At 48.1% G+C, this 23,272-nt stretch overlaps 1 protein-coding gene across 1 annotated transcript in view; it reads right to left on the reverse strand.

Moving 5' to 3' along the window:
- Positions 1–23,272, reverse strand: part of LOC139055938 (chymotrypsinogen A-like) — a 52,866-nt gene that overhangs the window by 23,628 nt on the left and 5,966 nt on the right. Inside the window, exon 2 of the mRNA XM_070533609.1 lies at positions 22,893–23,076. Coding sequence (XP_070389710.1) covers positions 22,893–23,076 — 184 coding nt within the window. The remainder of the gene's footprint in view (positions 1–22,892; positions 23,077–23,272) is intronic.

The raw sequence follows: 23,272 nt of genomic DNA on the forward strand, positions 1-23,272 counted from the left end.
GGTGCGAATGCTCGGTCATGTCTTCTCCCGCGCCCACTGTCGGAGGTCACGAGACCTGCTGAGCTTCACCGGCCCGGCACTGTGAAACAGCAATGGGAGTGGCGGCACGGATTGATTGCTTTAGTGCAAGCACGCGCGCTTCCCAGCGCCAGCGATCCTCATCACAATCGGGTTGTGACCGCGAGTTATCGCGGTCAATAAGCGAGCTCTGTTCATGCGTGTCCTTTGTCACGTAACACCGCATGAGTTCAGTTAGTAAATGAACATACCGCAGTTTTTACTGCCCACAAGACTAAGAGGCTTGCTTCGTGCATTGCTCCCGTACCTTGCTATCGCTGCCTATTATTTTCCTCGCAACCGCTTCCACCCCCCCCCCCCCCTCAACTTCTTCGGGCCAAACTGCGCTTGTATTTAACTTCAGTAATTTGCTATTTCGATTACCGTCTACTTCAGGATCAATATGTAGTCCTACAATTTTGCGGATCTCTCGGATCCAAGACATTCGTTCTTAGTTGTTTGTCTATAGTTCTTTTCATTCTTCTTGCTTCGGACACCTTGCTGTTCCCAGTTTGAGACCTGCGTCGAACGGAATAATTTAATGTTACGTTTTTAAGAGGGCATTTACTGTGTAAAATGACATCACATTCTTGCTTTCCCATGTAGAAAACATAAATGTTAGTCGCATTACTTGGCGCCTATGATTAGTAAAATAATAAAAGGCAAATACATACGTCTCTATTTATGTGTGAAACATTATGAAGTACTCATACCTACATTAGGATTCATTTTAAACTATCATGGCAGCGTTCCCAAACATTAGGTCAGTGATACTTCATCTTGTCTTCGTCTTGTCTCGGTCAAATCCGAGACAAGACTTGAATCAGACGCCAATGTAATCAGCTTTCAACCGTCAATGTGGCTGACATGCCCCAGAGCCCATAGCGTTTCCTACAATGACTATATAGAATTCTGGTGCTCTGATCCTTCAGCCACAATAGGAATGATGGGTAGAACATGGATTTGCCAGATCTTGGTGCTTGGGGCTTCAGATGTTCTTGTCGCTTGGTTTATTGCGCTTTATCTAGGACTCAATTGGATTAAATTTCAAATAGTTGTGCCCTTTTTTTAAATTCAGAAGGTAATAGGACTCTAATAATAATAATATTTGGGGTTTTACGTGCCAAAACCACTTTCTGATTATGAGGTACGCCGTAGTGGAGGACTCCGGAAATTTTGACCACCTGGGGTTCTTTAACGTGCGCCTAAATCTAAGCACACGGGTGTTTTCACATTTCGCCCCCATCGAAATGCGTCCGCCGCGGCCGGGATTCAATCCCGCGACCTCGTGCTCAGCAGCCCAACACCATAGCCACTGAGCAACCACGGCGGGTGAATAAGACTCTGAAAGCACGCATAATCGCTGCTAATTGCAGTGGTTGCGCTTCTCCACGCGTCCATGGTGTAGTGGTTTCATAATCGGGCTTCTGTGTTCTAGAAATACCATGTTCGAATACTATCGTCAGTCAATTATAATAACGCTTATTTAGTTATTAATAACGTGGCACTTTCTTAAAATTTATCACTTTGCGAAGTCACGAAGCCATTGAAAGCCAGAAAGATGAAGTTTAGTCTAATCGATGTACTACCCATCATTTCCACGCTAGCTGAACCACCTTGCTTGCAGGTCTTCAGACACTAGCACCACAGTTCCCTCTAGTAATCGCACAACAGTCCACGCCGGAGCCTGATGAACATGCGCAGACGATGGCTCTCGCTGGCCAGGAACAGCAGTTTTGTAAGGAAAAAAGCAGACATCCACTTCAGAAATTGAGCATATTTTCTTCATATACGTAGTGTCGTTTTTACTCCTTGCGTATTTCGTTTCTGGCGCTTCTATTGCGAAGCTTTGTAACCTTTTCATCGACCGAGGAGGAAATGGCTTGCCGCGGCCCTTTCCTCTTCTCTGGATTTTACGATCCGACGCGAGGCTGTTTCAACTTGTTACCGTCGCATGCTGCGCAGCGACTTGGAGATGATTTCTCGGAACCAATTACGCAATGTGAGTTCATACGAGGTCATCAGGGAATCATTGTGTAGTCTTCTGGTTCAGTAGAAACTGCAGCATGCGGATGTTCCGCTGTCCTGTGCAAACATGCGACGTCCACGGAACACATTGAGAAATCTGAAGATGGAATTTACAGCAGAAATCCCAAGTTGGCCTATAGTGTCTAATAAAAACACACCGACCATGCCCCTATCTAAATTCTTAAATCACCACCTGTCTAACATCCCCACTACCCTACCATATTTTGATCAACACACGCCCCATTTCCTTCGAATTATCGACGGCATTAAGCCAACGAAATCCTTTCCGTCCTTGCTATTCTAGTCCCTTTAGATGTCTCTGGCCTTTATACTAACATACACATGAGTGAAGTAATTGAAGCCGTCTCGAAATGCCTCCCAGTCCATCCCCAAGTGCATGCTCCTGAAGGCACGAAGCGGCCGCATTTCCCTTTGCGCGAACAGCAAGAACGCTGGTGCATGACAAAAAAACCCGTATGATCAAAATTCTTCGGGTGTCTCCCGCTACGGCATGCTTCGTAATCTGATGGCGCTTTCGGCAAATAAAAACACGGAATTTAATATTATACAATGTATTGGTGTCCGGTTCTTGCATCTAAACGAATATGGATCACCCTCTGTGTCTGCGTTCTAGCGCTAGGGCATTTAGGTGCAAGGTGCTAAGGGAGGCCATACTGAATGTCAGTGCTCCGGAGCGCAGCATTGGTTGGATTACGGAAAACAAATAAAGCTAACTAAATGCGGCAATATCTGTATCACACAGCGCTGTACATATTTCTTTGATGCCCCTTTTGTCCATAACAATTTTTGCGACATATGCCTTATCGAATATGCAAATGGTAAAACAAAAACGACTATAAGTATACTACAGCAGCAAAGCTATGGCAATAACCTAAAATGTCATTTTAAGCCTGTAGGCCTCAAAGAAAAATTAGATAGCTACACCGACCGCTTTCTGAGCAGACGATCGTAGAGTGCTGGATGATGCGGTTTTCACACCAGACGGTGTTGTGCCATTACCACAAGCCCGGATTCCGAATCTGCAAGATGCAGAATCTATCCTGCGAGCGCCCTAATTCTCCCTTCACAAGTCAAGATGCTGAGAGGTCAGGCAGCGCGCGGGAGAAGCCTCGGCGAGCCGCAAGTTTGGACATGTCAGCGTGTGCCAGACAGCCCGGCGCCGCACCTCCCTTTGCCTGGAGGTCACCGCGCGCGCGAACTTTGAACCGGGTGGCCAGCGCGGTCGCTGGTTGGACCCCTCGGACGACCGTCGTGTGCTGACTTTGTATTGGGCCGTTTGAGTGACAATGGTGCTCGGGGATTATAAAAGCAGCAACGCGCTGCCTCGAAAACAGGATCCGCCAACCCACCGGGAGAGAGTGTCGCTCCCGACTGGGGTGAGATGTGTCACGCGTTTTCGCCGGACGTCGTCGTGCGAGAACAGTCGCGTTTGTTGTGAGCACTCGGCCCCAGTGCCGACCCGGTCAGGTCCTGTATGATAACCTGTATATAATGTATAAAGTCCCTTTTGTTATTCTCATCGACGCCAGGCTCGGAGTCTTCGCTACCAACGCTCTGTCACGAAACGGGTGACGAGCGCTACGGGACCACAAAGCCGTAATCGTGGTGCAGCGGTGCAAGTTCGTAACACTGGCGGCACCGGTTGGATGTCGTAACACTGGTGGCACCGGTTGGAAGTTCGTAACACTGGATGGCAGCTACGGGATTGACCGGCATCAGCTACCTCGGCGCGGTGAGTGCCTGAAGTTTACCTCAAACACCAGACTTTCTCTGACACAGGTTATAGTAGCTCAGGGATTGACTTGGTGTTGCATTGTGTTTAACCTTGTGTGTTTCAAGCCTAGTAAGAGTGTTTTGAAAACCAGGGGATGCTGAGGGGGTAAAACAGGGCAGTGTGTGAAATACTTGCATATGTCTTACTAGTAGTGTTATAGTAGCGTACGGCAGGTATATTCAAAAAGGGTAAACAGCAGGAGGACAGTGTGAACGATGGAGAAGTACAAGGTGAAGGAACTTCTCGAAATTTGTGAGGAGTTGGGCATTGAGTTGGGCTCAACCAAAAGAAAGAATGCGATCCTTGAGGTCATGAGGACTGGGGACGTAACGGTTGAGGAAGCCGCAGAGGCCTTGGCGGGTATCAATGAACGTCGGGAAAGGGAGGAGAAGGAACGTTGCGAGCAGGAAAGGAGAGAACAGCAACGTCGCGAGGAGGAAAAGGAGGAAAGGAGAGAACAGCAACGTCGCGAGGAGGAAAAGGAACTTCGCGAGGAGGAAAAGGAGGAAAGGAGAGAGAGGGAGCGACGTGAGCACGAGCTTAAAATGAAAGAGTTGGAGATCCGAAATAACTCGCCGGCGCCTAGTCTCACTTCTAATGTTCCAAGAATACGCGATCAACTTCCACCCTTTGTCGTCGGAGAGGATATGGCCAAATACCTCGTGAAATTTGAGCACGTGTGCGAACGGAATAGCATTGAGCGATCCCTTTGGGCACAGAATCTGTTAGCGTTGCTTCCTGGGGAGGCATCAGACGTAATAACTTGCTTATCGAAAGAGGCGTTTGAGAGCTACAGTGATGTGAAGGAAGCGCTACTGCGGAAGTACAAATTGTCGCCCGAAGCTTTCCGGCAGAGGTTCCGGTATGCAAAAAAGGGTAAGGAGTCGAATGTTGACTTCGCGTTTCGTCTAAAAGCCGACCTGGTGGAATGGCTGAAGGGCGAAGAGGTTTACGACGACCGCGACAAAATTGTCGAATGCATCGCGTTGGAGCAGTTCTACCGTTGCATTGATGAGGATGTCCGGCTCTGGCTGCAAGATAGGCTAAAAGAGGTTATGCTAAACAAGGCAGCAGAGTTAGCGGAAGAATATTACACCCGCCGCAGCTTGCACAGCAAGGCAGTGCGCGTAGAAAAAGCTGATAGAAGAGATGGGTTTTACGGGAAGCCCGACGAACGGAAGGAAATCACGCGTCGCGAGTTTCGGGACGACGAGTCCCTTCCCAAAGAAACTGTAAGGGAAGGACAGAATGCATCTCAGAATGATGACGATAGTCCGAAACAGCGAAACGAAATGACGCGTTCTTTTGAAAAACGGAAACCGTTAACCTGCTACAATTGCAAAAAGCAAGGGCACATCGCTGCAAGCTGCCCAGAGAGAATTGCTTTTGCAACGATATAGGAAACCCACAAGAACATACGTCTATTGGAGCCCTATGTGCAGGAAATTAAGGTAAACGGCAAGAAGTGCCGAGCACTGCGGGACTCTGCAGCAACTATGGACGTTGTTCACCCGTCTTTCGTCTCCTCGAGTGATTTTACGGGAGAGTGCGTTAGGATACGGCAAGTGGCCGAGAAGGAGAGTGTCTGTTTACCGATCGCAACGGTTATCATTGAAGGAGAGTTTGGGAAACTTAACACCGAAGCCGCTGTGTCAGCCGCCCTCCCGGAGCAATTTTCCTACCTCTTCTCAAATAGCTCGGAGCAGCTGCTGAGGGATCAGGGCAAATCATTCTTTGCCGACGTGGCGTACATGGCCCCCACGCGATCCAAAGCGCGCCCGCTGTCGAGGGAACTTGACTTAGCGTCGGTGAGCGAAAGGCGGTGCGGCACACGGACCGATCACGGTAACTTGAGTGGCGAGCGGTCTCGGGAGAGGCAGAGCTCGGAGGCTGGCCTAGACGAGCGGGTCCTGGAGGTGAGTGGGAGTGACGCGTGCAGTGCTAGCCGCGATAGAGACGCGACGCCGCAATTAGGCGACGCGGGCTCCACGCTCGCTCCGGTTTCCGCCAGCTGGCAGGAGCAGGCTGCAGTTGAAAGGGAAACTCGGATTCGCGAACAACAGGAAGATTGTTCACTAGCCGATCTGAGGAAGAGCGTCAAACGGGGAGTGAAAAAAAAAGGAGGTTTCATTTGGCAAGGAATCTGGCTTATTGTACCGCCGCTACACGGATAAGCAGGGTCGCAAATATAAGCAGCTTCGGATTCCGCGAAAATATCGCCGGGAAAAATGAATGACCTCATTTGCTTCCTCAGAAGTATGTTTTCGGTCCAAGCGATTTCAAGGGGACCATTCTATTTGTCATTATTATTGCTGATTATTAATTGTTTCTATTTTGTTGTGTTGTTGATTTGAAAACTGATTGTTTGAGCCTTGTGTGCTAGATCGTACACCTGCCTCTTGTTGCAGCGGGAGCAAAAAGAGGGATAGCAATTTAGTTAGGTTGATTTGAATTATGGCCTTGTCTGGTGTTTGACGGGAGACAGAGGGCACTTGTTCGTGTTGGGTGTTGCCTTTTTGCCGGTCGGTTTTGCAAGCTGCAGAACGACCAAGCGGGACCAGTGGCGAGAAGCAAGGTCTTAGGAACGACCCGAGCGGAGCTGGTCAAGGTGCCTTGGCGACGACGTGGTGAGCAGAGCTCCTGTCCTGGCGAGTCGGACCTGGGCACGTGAAGTTACCTGGCGTCCCGACACTGGACGTGAACTTGGACGAGCCTGACGAACGTGCGCGCCTGGCATCCGAGCCACGTGGAGGCAGCTCGTCTTCCCGGCGCCTTATCTGAGGGCGGGGATGCTGTTGTGCCATTACCACAAGCCCGGATTCCGAATCTGCAAGATGCAGAATCTATCCTGCGAGCGCCCTAATTCTCCCTTCACAAGTCAAGATGCTGAGAGGTCAGGCAGCGCGCGGGAGAAGCCTCGGCGAGCCGCAAGTTTGGACATGTCAGCGTGTGCCAGACAGCCCGGCGCCGCACCTCCCTTTGCCTGGAGGTCACCGCGCGCGCGAACTTTGAACCGGGTGGCCAGCGCGGTCGCTGGTTGGACCCCTCGGACGACCGTCGTGTGCTGACTTTGTATTGGGCCGTTTGAGTGACAATGGTGCTCGGGGATTATAAAAGCAGCAACGCGCTGCCTCGAAAACAGGATCCGCCAACCCACCGGGAGAGAGTGTCGCTCCCGACTGGGGTGAGATGTGTCACGCGTTTTCGCCGGACGTCGTCGTGCGAGAACAGTCGCGTTTGTTGTGAGCACTCGGCCCCAGTGCCGACCCGGTCAGGTCCTGTATGATAACCTGTATATAATGTATAAAGTCCCTTTTGTTATTCTCATCGACGCCAGGCTCGGAGTCTTCGCTACCAACGCTCTGTCACGAAACGGGTGACGAGCGCTACGGGACCACAAAGCCGTAATCGTGGTGCAGCGGTGCAAGTTCGTAACACTGGCGGCACCGGTTGGATGTCGTAACACTGGTGGCACCGGTTGGAAGTTCGTAACAACGGTGAGGAAGGCGCTACTGAAGTTCCTCCGGTCAAGCTGCGTGTTTCAACGACTGTGGCACTGCCACGTTCCTTTGTGCGTGCCTGTGTGTTCATATATCCCTCTCTTTCTGTGTGCGTCCATTTTTTCTTTATCTTTCTACATTGCCCTCCCCGCCACCTCTCTGTGTAGGGTTGCAAACTCGATATCTATCTCCCGGCTAACCTCCCTGGCTTTCGCATCTCATCTATCTCTCTGTCTTTAGATTGCGACATCGACCTCATGATGGTCCTCATAAACAACGCCAACGCTGTTTTGTGAGTTCGAAATGTGCCAAGCGTGCGTTAGGCGGCCTTTTCCTTTCAAGCCTTCAATTTTCTTCCTTTTTGCAAAAAAAAATTTAACTAAAGTTTCGATTGATTAAATGATTGATTCTTTGACTGATTGATTGAAATGAATTAAAGTGACATTTTTTTTTACTTCTAGCTAGCCGTGCGCTGCATTTTAATTCATTCTACCGAATTTATTGAAGCCAGCAAGAAAGAAAATTTGGAGGTCACTTAAGCTTCGCCTTTAAGAGTGGAACACGATAGCATTCAAAAATCCCCGACTGCATCTTATGTTTCCCGTAAACGACAGCTTATGTAACCGTTATTTTTACTGGGAAACACGGGCGACCAATGCTATGAACGAATGCAAGTTTTATGTTAGAAATGGCGGCCTCTTGCATGGGCCGCGGATGCGCAGACGCGAGCGCCATCTGGATGGTGTTGTTGCAAGCAATCGAGTGCGGAGCGCCACTCTATGATTGGCAGAAACGCTGGAAAAGGAGGTTTGTGTTTGAGTTTCCGCACAAGAGAATTATGTTTTCTCGCATATTCAAATTACTATCCGACGCTGTCATGTGTGTACACTGCTAGTCGAGCGCTGCATAGCCCTACATAGTGTCATAAGCGGTGGTTTTCGGTTGATCCCAGACCACCGCACATAAGCGTTCTTTCAAGCTACATCATGTGTGACAAAACGCGCCCGACCCGCTGCTCACGGCTGCATGCTGCCAATAAGCAAACGCAGCGAGTATATGCAGCCCGGCAAATTTGGCGCCCGAAAAGCGCGCGGAAACGTCGAGAGAGCGTTACAAAGCGAAAGGTGTCAGGAGTGACGAGGGAGAAGTCAAGTCCCTTGATAATGGACAAGCTGTGAGGGAGAAAGAAAAGCAAAAGGCAAAAGGAGAGAACGAATAGACGAAGAAAGAAGTCGAGGGCTCTGTGCGTAGCTTTGATGACGGAGGAGGAGGAAAGACTGCGGCCGAGCAAAAACATGGCGCGAGCCGGCGATCGAGACGGTTCTTTTCAGCGGCAATTATCGTCATTTATGTGAACCGCCGACGTTGTGCGACTGTGTTCGCGTTGTGAAGATATCACGCCGCGTCGATGAACACTCTCGGCGATCTCTCTGACGTTCAATTCCGCTGATGTTACCGGAAATTGTAAGCAGCCAGAACTCATGCGAGTGCGACCACTGGGTGACTTCGTGAGCATGAGCTATCTCTTCAAGGGTTGGCGCCACTTGATCTCCCAGAGCACTACAAGTCGTGCGGTTGTCACCACGACTTAAAAAAAAAAAACTAGTATCATTTTTAAACAACCAAGCCAATTGACAAGGGAAATCGCCGAGGCTCACAATATAAAGATTAGGGGCAAAGCGTTTATCAGCGAACCGTCTATCACTCTTCACGACAAGGAATTGCGTTACCTATGTCAATTTTGATTATGCGTCAGATTGTCACAGTTGCCTTGATGCATCTCTGTGCCTCGTGTATGTCATGATTATAAACTGGCACCTATATATATGTTATACATATATTCAATAAAATATCAGTTGAGAGTCAGCGCCGTGTCGTCGTTTTTACACCTTCTTGGGTCCTGGTCTTATTTTGCGCTGTAACGAACCACTACGAATCCCAACCAACTGGCCCAACTTCCCGTTTTGATTTAGTTGCTTATTCAGAGCATTACTTGTATTCGGCTATTGTCATGGCTTGAATACTTAGTTTACGCTACGTATTCACTCATTGCATGAAGATTTAGTAGGGATGGAGATTAGTGCTAATGATGCCACTGAAACTTCGAATACAGCACTGTAACTTGAAAGGTGGGGCACATTTGCAAGTCACTCACGACATCACTGGAAAATCTGGATTTCAATATTTGTGTCATTTCATAATGTTGCCAGAAAGCAGCGCTGCATTGCCAAAAAACTATGAAAGAATAAAAAATCAAGTGTGTAATTTTGTTTGTCTAGTGATTGCTATGTATTGTTGGTTTTCGGCTGTGAGGTACCACTGGCCCTATGATAGGCCTTAATAAAACCTTTCTTGGGAGCTTTTATTTCTCAAATGATCAAATTTCTGCAATATTTTTTTTTATTCTCAACTAACTGAGTCTTTTTTCTATACAGGAATAATGCGAGAAAGGTCGACACTAATAACAATGCCGCCAAAGAAAGCAGTACCCCTAGCTCTTCAGTGCCTCTATACAGTAGACCTCAGCACCGGTAAGCGAGAAACTGGCTGGCTGTTCATTGCAGTACGCAAAGGTCCTTCATATGCTTATCATGAAGCACACAAATAAAAAGCTCATATTTTGCCAGCACAAAAGTGGGGTGAGGTGCAGAAAGAGGCAAGTGTTTGCAATATTGCTCGCATGTGGCTGACATTCAAGAGCTTGCACGCACTGTACTTCATTACAGCTAGACACGCATTCAAGAGCCCTCTCGATCATTTCTGCTGATTTCACAAGAGTGGGAAGTCACTGAGTATAGGCGAGTGTGAATGAGTCCAAGTGCAGCTGAATGCCAGTAAGTGTAAGGGGCGTAAATGAGTGCCCCTCAGTGGAAGCTGACAATGCGGGTCAATTAGTTATTACCTACAAGTGTGAAGAAATATGACGGTGAAATAAACCATAAGGCCAATGCACATTGAGTTGATTTCGAAGACAAGTATAAGTAAAATGTGTTTGTGCAGATTGTGAACAATGCACCTAAGCGCATTTCGCTCGCTTGAGTTGCTTGCTCAGAGCATTATGTGTGCTCGTCTATTGCCATGGCTTGAGTACTTTGTTTACATTATGCATGCACTTGTTGTATTCAGACTAAGTAGGGATGGACTTTGGTGGACATATCAAACACAGCGCTCTAACTTGCAAGGTCGGAAACATTTGCTCAGCATTTCTTATGACTTATGCACATGTGAAGTATGTGATACAGGATGCTCTCCTTTCTGTAGTAAATCATTACTACTTGGTTTTACAATGTTTAGATGGAAAACTGGACGTGTTGGTTAGGCATGATCTGATGTGAAAGGTGCAAAGATGACAAAGGAAAAATACACACACCGGGCACCTTATTTACTTCCAACAGTCTTCAGTCAGGTAAAAACGCCACTATATTAAACAAGGAGCACTATCACAGTTCAACTGTGCACATTTGCGTTCACGTAAAGCAGTTCTTTTTTTATTGAAATGAAAATAAAAGAAAGAGATGTAGTCACCTTATAATGGCGACGGCTACTCCTTTTCGTATAGCAGAAAAAAACAATATAGCAGCTCTTTTTTACGATAATGAGATGGATGGAACACTCATGAACCTATCATGTGGCTCAGCGATCCTTCTGGACTCAAATACGAATCTAACCCATTTGTCACGGCTCCTGGCAGGCATGAAAATTTGGCTTACATTTGCAATCTCCACATTGAATTACCAGGTGGCCCACTATCCATTTCTAGGAATGTTTTGATGTTGACTCGGCCTATCATTCATGCAGTGCTCAGTTTGTTCCACATAATTTCTACCACATGAGAAAGGAATTTGATAAACGACTCCTACCTGACATGTATGACATGACGTATTTATTTTTGTGATTTGTGACAGAAGCCAGTGCGTTGAGAAAAAAAAGGTTGGTCATTCTGCAGATCCTTCACAGCTTGCATAAGGCAGAAAACACCATTTTTACATTAAGTGGTTCGGCAATCTTCTTCAAATTATCCGGCATGCGGTGTATGTGAGGTATGACGGGTACCTCTTTTCTTCCGCGAGGAGGCTCCTGGGCCTGTTGGCTAGTTTATAACTTCAGGATTTTTTCTGCTACGGAAAGTGACACAAGTTGTGGGTTACCTGCCTCCATTAGTTCAATCTGCTTAAGAAAAGTCTTCGCATATCGACGTGGGTGGGACTTCAAAACATTCAGCTGGCACATGTTAGCCATGTTGTTTGATTAGTTTGATTAGACTGGCTCGAGTAGATTGTCCGGCATCGTCTTGGCGTCTTTTGCAGAAGATCAGTTTTGTAATGGTGACACATGCTCTTGGAGGAAGGAGGAAGAAAGATAGGAAGACAGGTAGGCTGCCAGCGTAAATGCAAGTGAACTACTCTGTGCTGGAGAAAGCGTATAAAGGGGATGAAAGGAAACAGCAGAGCCAATATTTCAAATAAAAAGGAAAACAATGTGGGCACATCCATTCGATACAGCGCACACTAGCAACAACCCGCACGTCAAGTAGAAGGGCATCGCAAGGGTGTTGAGCGCAGGCTCGACATTAGTTCTCTTTCCCAACAAGGTGCAAATAATTGCAGGTGCTTTTGGTTTTCTAGCCATAGCACAATGAGGGCAGTTACATAAGAGATCTTGGATCGTTATCTCAGAGCCTCAGAAGTTTACGGCTAACCTGTTTAGTGCACGATTACTGTCATATTGGCCTTGAACAACTATTGAACAAAACCCCTAACAGGCCAACGTGAAACAGCTTCTGGAATTGTCTAATATTGAGTAGAATTTATTTTTCCTTCAGATACAACGATTGACTGGAGGTCCAGGTGTCATCAGGACAAATAATTCCTCAACATATACCTTCGTATATGTTGAGAATCTGACGTGCTCATATCTGACGTGTTTGTGATGACGAAGCCATTATGTCAACGTGAAATACGTATTTGAAAAGGCTTATTTTTTCTCCTATTGGCAATGTATATATAAAGAGTTTCACTTGCGTCTCCCTTCATGCACCCGAACACTGTGACGTGTATAAGGAGTGTGTTCCACAGGACAAAAAAAGAACTTGTCCTTGGCTCCCACAAGAGTTGTTCAATTCAAATATGTACATTTTCTTGCACCACTTTCATTGATTCCTTGTTTTCATGCTAGTCATGGATAGCTATATTTTCATTAGCTACAAGCACTTCACTAAGTTCCTCATTAGATAACATATGCATAAAAAATGTGATCTTATCCTAAATTTGGGACTTATGTGTGCTCTGTTCCTGATATTGTACTTGTCTGCTATTTTACATAATTTTGGTTGTAAACTAAACTTTTTTTGCCGAACAAGCAAGCAACGAACTGAGAGGCCCACCTTATGTGGATCACAATCCCATGAAGTACATGGAAGCTCATGCATTATGCTTGTTTTACATTTTAAAAGCTGCAGGCGCGAAACACTGCCTGTCTGCTATTGTGTTTCCGGTCGCAGTATGTCTGTTACGTTTTACTGTCAGGGCTTGGTATATAAGTCCTCATTCTCTCTTAACAACCCATAGTGAAACTATGCTGTGCAATTTGTTGCAGTGTAAATAAATCATTCTCCTTTGAAAAATATGTTCTGTGTGAAACTTTGCATTAACATGTCTGTATGAATGTACGCAGATGAAGTCGACATTCTACTAAAGCATACTTCAGGTGGCAAGAGAAAAAATGCTTTTAAAACTGTCTATATGGATGCAGGTGATATAACAACTATAGTTAAGGCAGAGGCACTCAGCTATTGTAAAAGATAACTAAATCCTGATTAAATCGTTCCTTCGAGATGAATGGATATAGAAGCGTGCGGTTCATCTCACGTGCTTGCAACCACTGCCTGGCATACCTTACTCTGCATAACATGGAGCACAATAGCATAGTGCCCGCTTAATACAGTGCGTCCACTTTAATACAGGTGGCATTATATATATATATATATATATATATATATATATATATATATATATATATATATATATATATATATATATATATATATATATATATCGATAGATAGATAGATAGATAGCTAGATAGATAGATAGATAGATAGATAGATAGATAGATAGATAGATAGATAGATAATCATAACCAAAAGTAGGTTTTACATGAACGTGGCTCGTCTTGCGCACGGAGAATTACTTGCATTCTAGACAGCAAAAAGCGTTGATTGCGATGGTGCTGATCACACAAATGTGGCACAAGACAATGGGCAAATTGCGATTCTTCCAGGTTCATTTTGCGTCGTAGCCGCTGACTTGAAAGGCTAGGAATGAAGCCGTTATCACCTTCAATACGCAGGCAAAATCGCGCCTCGTTATACATTTTCAAACAGCTGAATCGTTATTTTGACGATGGTTGCCGCGGTGAACTCGTGGCTCTAGCGCTTCGGCCACGCCTGTCGCATTCCGACGGAAATGCAGAAACGCTTGTGTCGCCCTTAGGATGCGCGTTATTAACCACACGTGGTCACAATAAATCCGGAGCTCCCCGTTACTGCGTCCCCCCTAATCCGTAGCAGTCTCGGGATGCTAAGAGCCACAATATAAATTCTTTAACCATACCCTGATTTCTTTCCTCCCTTCCTTCTTTTAGCATGCACGGTACTGCAGGTATGACCACATGCACCTGGCTAGTAAATAGGTGAAAACAAGCTAGCATGTGCAAAGCGGTGAAGCTTCCGATATTTGTAATACAGTTACGCTAGGCTCACGAACAGAGATGGTGACGCGCCTTGCTGCCTCAAAATAAAGGCTCAATGTGTAACTACAACAGAGCTGCATAAAAGGCACGGTTCGGGAGCATTTTTATCGTACACGCAAAAGCTACATCTTGCAGACTTATGGACGGGGCATCATTGTTCGGGCCACCGGAAGTGAATAGAAATATTCATCGGTTCAAGAAACTTGCAGACATGCCGGCACAATCCCGCCCGCTTATTCGATGTCTCGGAATAGTGTAGCCGTATTGCCGGCATAACGTCGAGGCAGCTCAACTTTGAAGTCTTTGAAGCCGACTTTGAAGCAACTTTGAATTGCCTATGTTTGCCGGTGTGCATGCTGGTGGTGGGTCATATTTGAGTGAACGTTGTGAACGTTGTGAACGCGCAAAGCCAAGTTCCCGGTTAAACGGTGACTGCGACGAACAATCCGCAGCATAGCGAATAAAGACAAAGCAATTTAAGGACAATATTCGCTTGGCGAAGCAGTTTGTTTTCGCGCGGCTTCCATGCTCGGCTATCTTACCTCTTTTAGCCTTTCCGCGGCGCATGACAGCTGTTGAAAGCGTATACTGCTACTTATTATATCTTTACTATCACCAACCACAGAGGCATCGGCAGCTGTTACACGAAATATGTGTACCACACACGATCGCTGACGGTCACCAATCGACATGAAACGGCAGCATCAGAAGCACAAATATATGTACAAATAGCTATTCGAATCCGCCGTGTCAGCATAGTGACGTGGTTAGAGTGTTAGGTTGTCACGTGGTGCACACGAGTTTTATTCCCAGCGTGTCCATATTTGGGCAATGTGTGTTTCGATGTTTGTGTGATGAGCGTTACCAATTTCCTATAATGTGGTACGAAGCTGTATGTATTAAACCTTGTGTACAACACATCTGGGCGGCGCCGGTCCACAACAAATTATTTTTTCATGAAAAATGCCCGTTGGCCCGTACAATCGTCAACCACATAATATTTCAGCCGCCTAGGAAGCCGGACAGATTTGATCTGAAATACTGCATAAACATTTGGTGTTGGGCTTGACATCTTTCAAGTGCCCCCCCCCCTCTTCTCTGCAACGAACGGGGCCCTTTAAATGCGGGTCGCATATGCAAAAGCCGAATAAAATAGGCCGCGTACGTAAGAGGCGCCTAATACAGGCCGCTTGGAATGAGCCATTTATAAGGGTCGAAATTTTGATCTACTTTCCGCGTTATATGCGTTGTTTTAAGCCGGTATTGACTGCGGTTGCATGTAAGTCGTGCTTTACAATTTTTCTGAGGCATTTTACTTTGAGAAATTCTAGTTCAGTAATGCTTGCGCGCTACACGCAGGGCCTGCGCGGTTGGGTATGCATGGTTTGGAATGATTATTTTGCTCTCAAAACGGTCGGCGCCAGACTTTCTTCGACACCGGGACCTTAATGTTATCACATTAATACCGAGTGAATGTTTTGACAAGCTGCTTTTTACTTTGTGTTTATTATAAGAGCGTTTCAGCTGCCTCCTAGAGAGTCACCGACGGAAAAAGAAAACAAGGAAATTTAGTTTTCTTTTACGCGGCTACGTGCGAAAAAAATTGCTCCATTGTTCCTTAAGCAAAAGTGTAATAAAGAAAAGACACCCTCCGTGAGCTCGACTATTTGCACCAGCTGCCGCTTCTCAAAGGCAAGATAGCGGGAAATACCGACGCAAAGTCCTTTGGCCTCATGGCAGCGTTATCAGCGCCTACCTATATTGCAATCAGCGTTTAACAGCGATATCGCAAGCCCCGTGTTTGAGGCTTCATAATGGACTTGTACTACTCACCTTAAAAAACATCTGTCGCATTACACGGAAACGATGATAACACGGAAAATAACAGCCTCTGATATGGCGCAAAAGATTATCGCTGTCACGCGGTTTCCTGAAGCATGCTGTCAGGTGGGTTATCTGGCGCGCATGCTGTTCTAAAATTTCACAGCAGGAGCAAAGGATGTCATTGTGCAGCGGGGTCACGAAGAAAACAGCGTCTACCTTGAATCAAATGGATAAACTCCCCATTTCATGGATCCCAGTAAAAAAATTACGAAAATTATTGATTATTTCTCTTTCTTCAGTGCCATTCGGACTGCTGTGTAAATAATGCGGTCCACCCGCTTTTTACGATGATATTACACAAGTGTACCTTCGTGCACATTGCAGCTCTATCATCTCTCTACGGACACGTTGAAAATTTTCTTTGCTATAATACTGCGTGCAGCTATTTGTGTTCTTGCACAAATATCCATAATATTGCTACGGCACAATATGTGCGATCACGAAAGGACAGCAGTGTGAAGACGACGACGACGATTTAGAAGCTAGCGCGGGCTGTTGCCTCTTGGCCAAGCGCAGCGTATTTTCCTTGTAAATATATTTGTACATAGCTTGTCGTCTGCGTCTTTCTACGTAACATATTTGGTGGAGGTGGACGTTCCCTGTACCTCGTCACGGAGCTTCGCAGTGGACGGTACGTCGAGCCTACCTTCATGGCTCCCGGTGACGCCAACCCGACTCCACCGGCTCCGACACCTGCTACCACTTCGACGACCTACATCACCCTCTCCGCTCCCCGTGATCCTGGCGTATTCTCGGCAAAAGATGGGGAAGACGTCGAGGACTGGATCAGCCTTTACGAACACGTCAGCCGCAATAACCGGTGGGACCCAACTATCATGCTCGCCAACGTCGTCTTTTACCTCGGTGGCACACCTCGAGTTTGGTATCGGACGCACGAAGATGAGCTGACCAGTTGGGATTCGCTTAAGCAAAAGCTTCGAGACTTGTTCGGCATCCCCTACGGTCACCAACTTGCCGCGCAGAAGGCGCTTTCCGGTCGTGTGCAGACGTCAACGGAGCCCTACGATGGTGCAGATGGTGTGATGGTGCAGATGGTGTACATTCAGGACGTCTTGGCTCTGTGCCGCAAAGTTGACACCCACATGACTGAGTCCGAAAAGGTTTCCCACATCCTCAAAGGCATTGCCGATGACGCCTTCAACTTGCTCGTTTGCAACAACGTAGCCACGGTGGATGCTGTTATAAAAGAGTGCCGCCGCCTGGAACTCGCCAAAAGCCGACGTATTGACCAGCAGTTTGCCCGTCTGCCCAACACCCAAGCGACATCTTCCTGTGCCGACGCTCCTCGTCCCAACAACACTGCCGATGTTACCAGGATCGTCCGGCGTGAGATCGAGGCCGCCTATCCGGCTGCCTTCGACTCCAGTCCCACCACCGCATCTGCAGTCACGGTCTCACTGATCCAGGCTGTTGTCCGCCAGGAGTTTGAAAACATGGGTCTTCACACCATCTGCTCGGCCCATCGCCCTGATACCCGCCCGGCTTCTTCGATTTCGCCCCGTCCCGCATCTTCTTACCCACCACGTTTCCGCAACCCATCTGAATGGCGCACTGCTGACGACAGGCCTATTTGTTTCCACTGCCATCGCATCGGACACATTTCTCGGCACTGTCGTAGTCGCTGGAGTTCCCCGATCCGGTCTCCCTATACTGCCTACTCTCGCCCCTCAGGTGGCCCTTCTCGTCCCTATGCCGCACGCTCCGATAATGCCGCCACTGATTCTCCTGCAACGAACCGCCCCTATTCTCGTTCGCCTTCGCCCCAACGACGACAATCTCGCTCTCCCCAGCCCCGTCGCTCCTATTCGCCGACTCCCTTCGAACGCCGCTCCCAGCCAGAAAACTATACGATGCAGTGCCTCGAGGTGACGCTGCGTTGCCCCCAACGCCGCCAAATCCTCTACTGACTTTGCCCACTCATCTGAACCTTCTTGACGTGCAAGTCGACGGTGTTTCTGTGTCTGCTCTCATAGACACTGGGGCGCATTTGTCCGTCATGAGCGCTGACCTTCGTAACCGGCTCAGGAAAATTATCACGCCCGCCACGACGCCTGTTGTCCGTGTCGCCGATGGCGGAACAGCCCCCGTCATTGGTATGTGTACCGCCCGCGTCTCCTTCGCCGATCGCTCAACAATCGTGCTATTCACAGTCATCGCCCACTGTCCCCACGACATCATCCTCGGCTTAGACTTCCTCTCCGCACATTCTGCTCTCATCGATTGTTCCGCCAGTACTCTCCGCCTTGACCTGCCTGTTCTGGATCCTGCTGAACCACACCCCAGTCGCCTCAGTTCCGCCGACTTCGTTCGCTTGCCACCTTCGGCACTGACCTACGTTGACCTAGTGTCATCCCCACCAGTCCCCGACGGTCACTACATCGCGGCTCCTATGCCAGACGTCCTCCTTACACACGGGATCACAGTACCCCATACAGTTTTATCTATTACGGCGAATTGCGTCTGCCTGCCAGTGGTCAACTTTGGCTTGACGACACAAGTGCTGCCACGTGGGATGTCTTTGGCCCAGCTTTGTTCATTCGAGGATCACTCAGTAGCATCCATTGCAGTAGACGACACTTCATCCGATCCTCCTCTCCCATCGCAGTCGAAAATTGTACCATCGCTGACTTACGGAAAATGATTGCCCCCGACTTGCCCTCCGAGCACGCTCGTGACCTCTACCGCGTTCTGTTTTCCTACCACGATATTTTTGACTTTAACGATCGTCCTTTAGCCCAAACTACAGCTGTCAAACATCGCATTAATACCGGCGATGCCCCTCCCATTCATCGCCACCCGTATCGAGTGTCACCAGCTGAGCGTCAAGTTATTCACGCAGAAGTTCGCCAAATGCTTGCCAAGAACATTATTGAACCGTCATGTAGTCCTTGGGCGTCACCGGTTGTGCTGGTAAAAAAGAAGGATGGCTCATGGCGCTTTTGCGTGGATTATCGGCACCTTAACACGGTTACCAAAAAGGACGTGTATCCCCTACCTCGGATTGATGACGCCCTTCACTGCCTCCACGGTGCTCGCTATTTCTCCTCTATTGACCTTCGCTCCGGCTATTGGCAGATTGCCGTAGACGATCTCGACCGCAAGAAGACTGCCTTTGTAACACCCGACGGTCTTTATCAATTCAAGGTGATGCCGTTCGGCCTATGTAACGCTCCTGCCACTTTTGAAGGCATGATGGACTCCCTTCTTCACGGTTTCAAATGGTCCACGTGCTTGTGCTACTTGGACGACGTTATCGTATTCTCCCCAACGTTCGCTACGCACCTCGAGCGCCTCTCCAGCAGTCCTGGACGTTTTTCGGCGAGCCGGTCTGCAACTCAACGCATCGAAGTGCCAATTCGGCCGTCGCCAGATTACCGTCCTTGGACATCTCGTTGACGCGAACGGAGTGCAATCGGACCCAGGCAAGATCCATGCTGTTACGCACTTCCCTGTTCCGAAGTGTGTCAAGGATGTGCGCAGCTTCATCGGCCTTTGTTCGTACTTCCGCCGTTTCGTGAGGAATTTCGCCGCCATAGCACGACCACTAACCGACCTTTTGAAAAAAGACGCTCCTTTCCAGTGGGGCGATAACGAGGCCTCTGCATTCTCTCATCTAATCAACATTCTCACAACGCCTCCCGTTCTGGCCCATTTTGATCCTTCTGCGCCTACCGAAGTCCGTACTGATGCCAGCGGTCACGGAATTGGAGCAGTACTGGCAAAACGCCAGCGTGGCCACGACCGTGTTATCGCTTACGCCAGCAGGCTCCTCTCACCCGCGGAGCGCAACTATTCCATCACTGAGCGTGAGTGTCTGGCCCTAGTTTGGGCGGTTGCGAAATTCCGCCCATACTTATATGGCCGATCCTTTTCCGTTGTCACAGACCATCACGCGCTTTGTTGGTTATGCTCATTGAAAGACCCTTCAGGAAGACTTGGTCGCTGGGCCTTACGCCTCCAAGAATATTCGTTCTCTGTCACCTACAAATCTGGCCGACTCCACAAGGACGCTGACTGCCTGTCTCGCTACCCGGTAGACGAGCCTGACGACGCCGACAGTAGTACCGCCGACGGCATTTTCTCTGTGTCTGCCTTCGCTAACATCGCCGATGAGCAGTACCGAGACCTATCGCTGCGAGTACTCATCGAGCGTCTGTGCTCTACACCTACCGACGCATCCGTTCGCCGATATGTCCTCCAGGGCGGCATTCTGTACCGAAGGAGCTTCCTCCCTGATGGCCCTGATCTTCTTCTTGTCGTGCCAAAACATCTACGACAGACTGTGCTCTTTGAGATGCATGACGCACCCACTGCAGGACATCTTGGGGTAACCCGCACGTACGACCGCGTCCGCCGCCGCTTCTATTGGCCTGGTCTCGCTCGCTCCGTTCGACGCTATGTTGCTGCCTGTGATCCCTGCCAGCGTCGGAAGACACCTCAGGTGCTACCTGCCGGTCATCTGCAGCCGATCACCATCCCTGTGGAACCGTTCTTTCGTGTTGGATTAGACCTGCTCGGTCCCTTTCCCACGTCATCCTCTGGGAACAAATGGGTAGCCGTCGCGACTGATTACGCCACCCGATACGCTATCACTCGGGCTCTCCCTACCAGCTGCGCAACTGACGTCGCGAACTTTCTCTTGCGTGACATTATCTTGCTTCATGGCGCCCCGCGACAGCTGCTTACTGACCGTGGTCGAAACTTCCTCTCGAAAGTTATCGCTGACATTGTGCTTTCCTGCTCCATTCAACACAAACTGACTACTTCATACCATCCTCAAACCAATCGCCTGACAGAGCGGTTAAACCGTACTCTTACCGATATGCTGGTCAAGTACGTCTCCAAGGACCACCTCGACTGGGACATTGCCCTTCCTTACGTAACATTTGCGTACAATTCTTCCCGGCACGACACCGCCGGATTTTCTCCCTTTTATCTACTGTACGGTCGCGAACCTACCTTGCCCCTAGACACGGCACTTCCTCCTGCTGCGGTCTCAACAAGCGAGTATGCGCGCGACGCCATCGCTCTCGCCGACCATGCACGCCAGCTTGCCCATGCTCGACTTACGGCCTCACAGACCCCTCAGCAGTGTCAGTAGAACGCCCGCCATCGTGACGTACAGTTTTCACCTGGTGCGCTCGTGGTCCTGTGGTCGCCCTCTCGTCACGTCGGACTTTCAGAGAAGCTTCTTTCGCGATACACAGGGCCCTACCGCGTGCTGCGCCAGGTGACGCCTGTGACTTACGAAATTGCTCCTGTGGGCTCAAGCTCGTCCTCTCCTGTGGCATCTAGTGATGTCGTACACGTCAGTAGGCTCAAGGCCTACTACACTGCTTCCGAGTCCGATCTTTAGTCGCTCCGGGACGGCGCTTTTGCCGCCGGAGGTAGTGCTACGGCACAATATGTGCGATCACGAAAGGCCAGCAGTGTGAAGACGACGACGACGATTTAGAAGCTAGCGCGGGCTGTTGCTTCTTGGCCAAGCGCAGCGTATTTTCCTTGTAAATATATTTGTACATAGCTTGTCGTCTGCGTCTTTCTACGTAACAATATGCTTTCGCAGGCAGGGCACTGAGGAAAACGCTACTGAGGACTACGCGAACAAACGGACGCCAACTATCTCTGGTATGCTGCGATATCGCTATAAAAATACGACTTATCCGTATATTATCTGTGACTGTAATGTCGTTCGGCCATAAGGCCAGATCGCGACTGCAGAGGACCCGGAGCACTCACGATACTTGGATCGATCATCGACCATTTCATGGGCGCAACCGGTTGCACAACTGCGGCGCCCTTAAGAGGGAGCTTTAGCTCGGGACCAACTCCGACTCGGTCTATTGGAATACAAGCAAAACGCGGAAAAACTTTTCTGAGAAAACCCTTGGACCGATTGCAAAGAAATTTGTTACGTTTAAGAGAGAAAATCAAGTTCTAGTGGCTGCTGGAAGCAGAAGTTCAATTTTGGGCCTTAATTTTGTTAAACTAGTTTTCAAAAAATTGGAATGTGCGAAGAAGATAGAAACCCGAAGTTAAAAAAATATGTGCTCTGAATCAAGCACAGATATTTAACTTTGTAAGCGGTCTCTATTAGATGATTGTTACGTGAATTTGTTACGTTGTGTACAAGGATACTCGAAAAGCTGTATGGTCATATTACTAACTTTCTTGAGATTCACATGTAACATATCACTTTTGCCCGCTTTAGATTTACTATTAGATGCAATTCTCAGAAATATGAAATAATTTCTCATTGCTGAGTTACTGAGCTGTAAGCATGACAGTTTCGTTTTCTGAAAAATTTGGATTTTTGCCAGTTTTTCATAAAGACTGACGGCCTAAATAAAGAATTCGAAACTAACAGTCACTAGATATAAAGTTTTTCGTTCAACTGCTACAAATCTCGTCAAGTTTGGTGCAGTGGGTGCCGAGAAAACGAATTCTCTTTTTTCATGTATTTGGATAGGAGCACGCGAGCTAAAGCTTCATCCTAAGAACTTCTATGCGCGGAGCTTCTGCGTGCGTGCGTGCGTACGTGCGTGCGTGCGTGTGGGCTTGCGTGCGGACGCTGTGGAGAGTAATTCCCTCTATTTGACACTTTATTCGTTCACCGAATGAGTGTTTATCCAATGTCAAGCTTACCCACTATTGTAGTTTGCCGCGTTTTGTAATTTTTTTTCGTACATACACTGATCTGTTTTCCTATCATCTTCTATAATGCCTCAGTGATTGAGGGTACCTGGAATTAATGAATAAATAAGCTTTTACGATAGATGTACATTAAATCAAACTCTTTGTCTTTTACTCGAAAGTAGAAAGCGAAGGATATGCACCAAAGGGGGCAGCGAACTTACCAGACGCAATGCGCCGCAGTGAGGATGTATCTGTCATTGATAAGGGCGCCACCGCAGAAGTGCTGGTATCGGTGAGTGTAAATGCCCGCCTGCCATGGCCAGCTGCCGGGCATTGCTACGGTGCCACCATAAATGCGATCATCGGGGTCAAGCTGCGGTGGTATCGAAGGCACTCCACATTGAGCTGAGAAACAAAGAAGATAATGTTATCGTGTTACTTTAGTTGTAACACTGCATCAGAACTGCGACAAAAATTGGGAGGACGATTAAGTTTCGCCTTTCAAGAGTGGAACGCGATAGCATTCAAAGATCCTTGACTGCTCCTCGCGCTTCCTGGCAACTGCAGCCCATTTAACAATAATGTTTACCGGGAAACGCTG

This window comes from Dermacentor albipictus, chromosome 2 (genome assembly GCF_038994185.2).
Source record: "Dermacentor albipictus isolate Rhodes 1998 colony chromosome 2, USDA_Dalb.pri_finalv2, whole genome shotgun sequence".
Classification (NCBI taxonomy): domain Eukaryota; kingdom Metazoa; phylum Arthropoda; class Arachnida; order Ixodida; family Ixodidae; genus Dermacentor; species Dermacentor albipictus.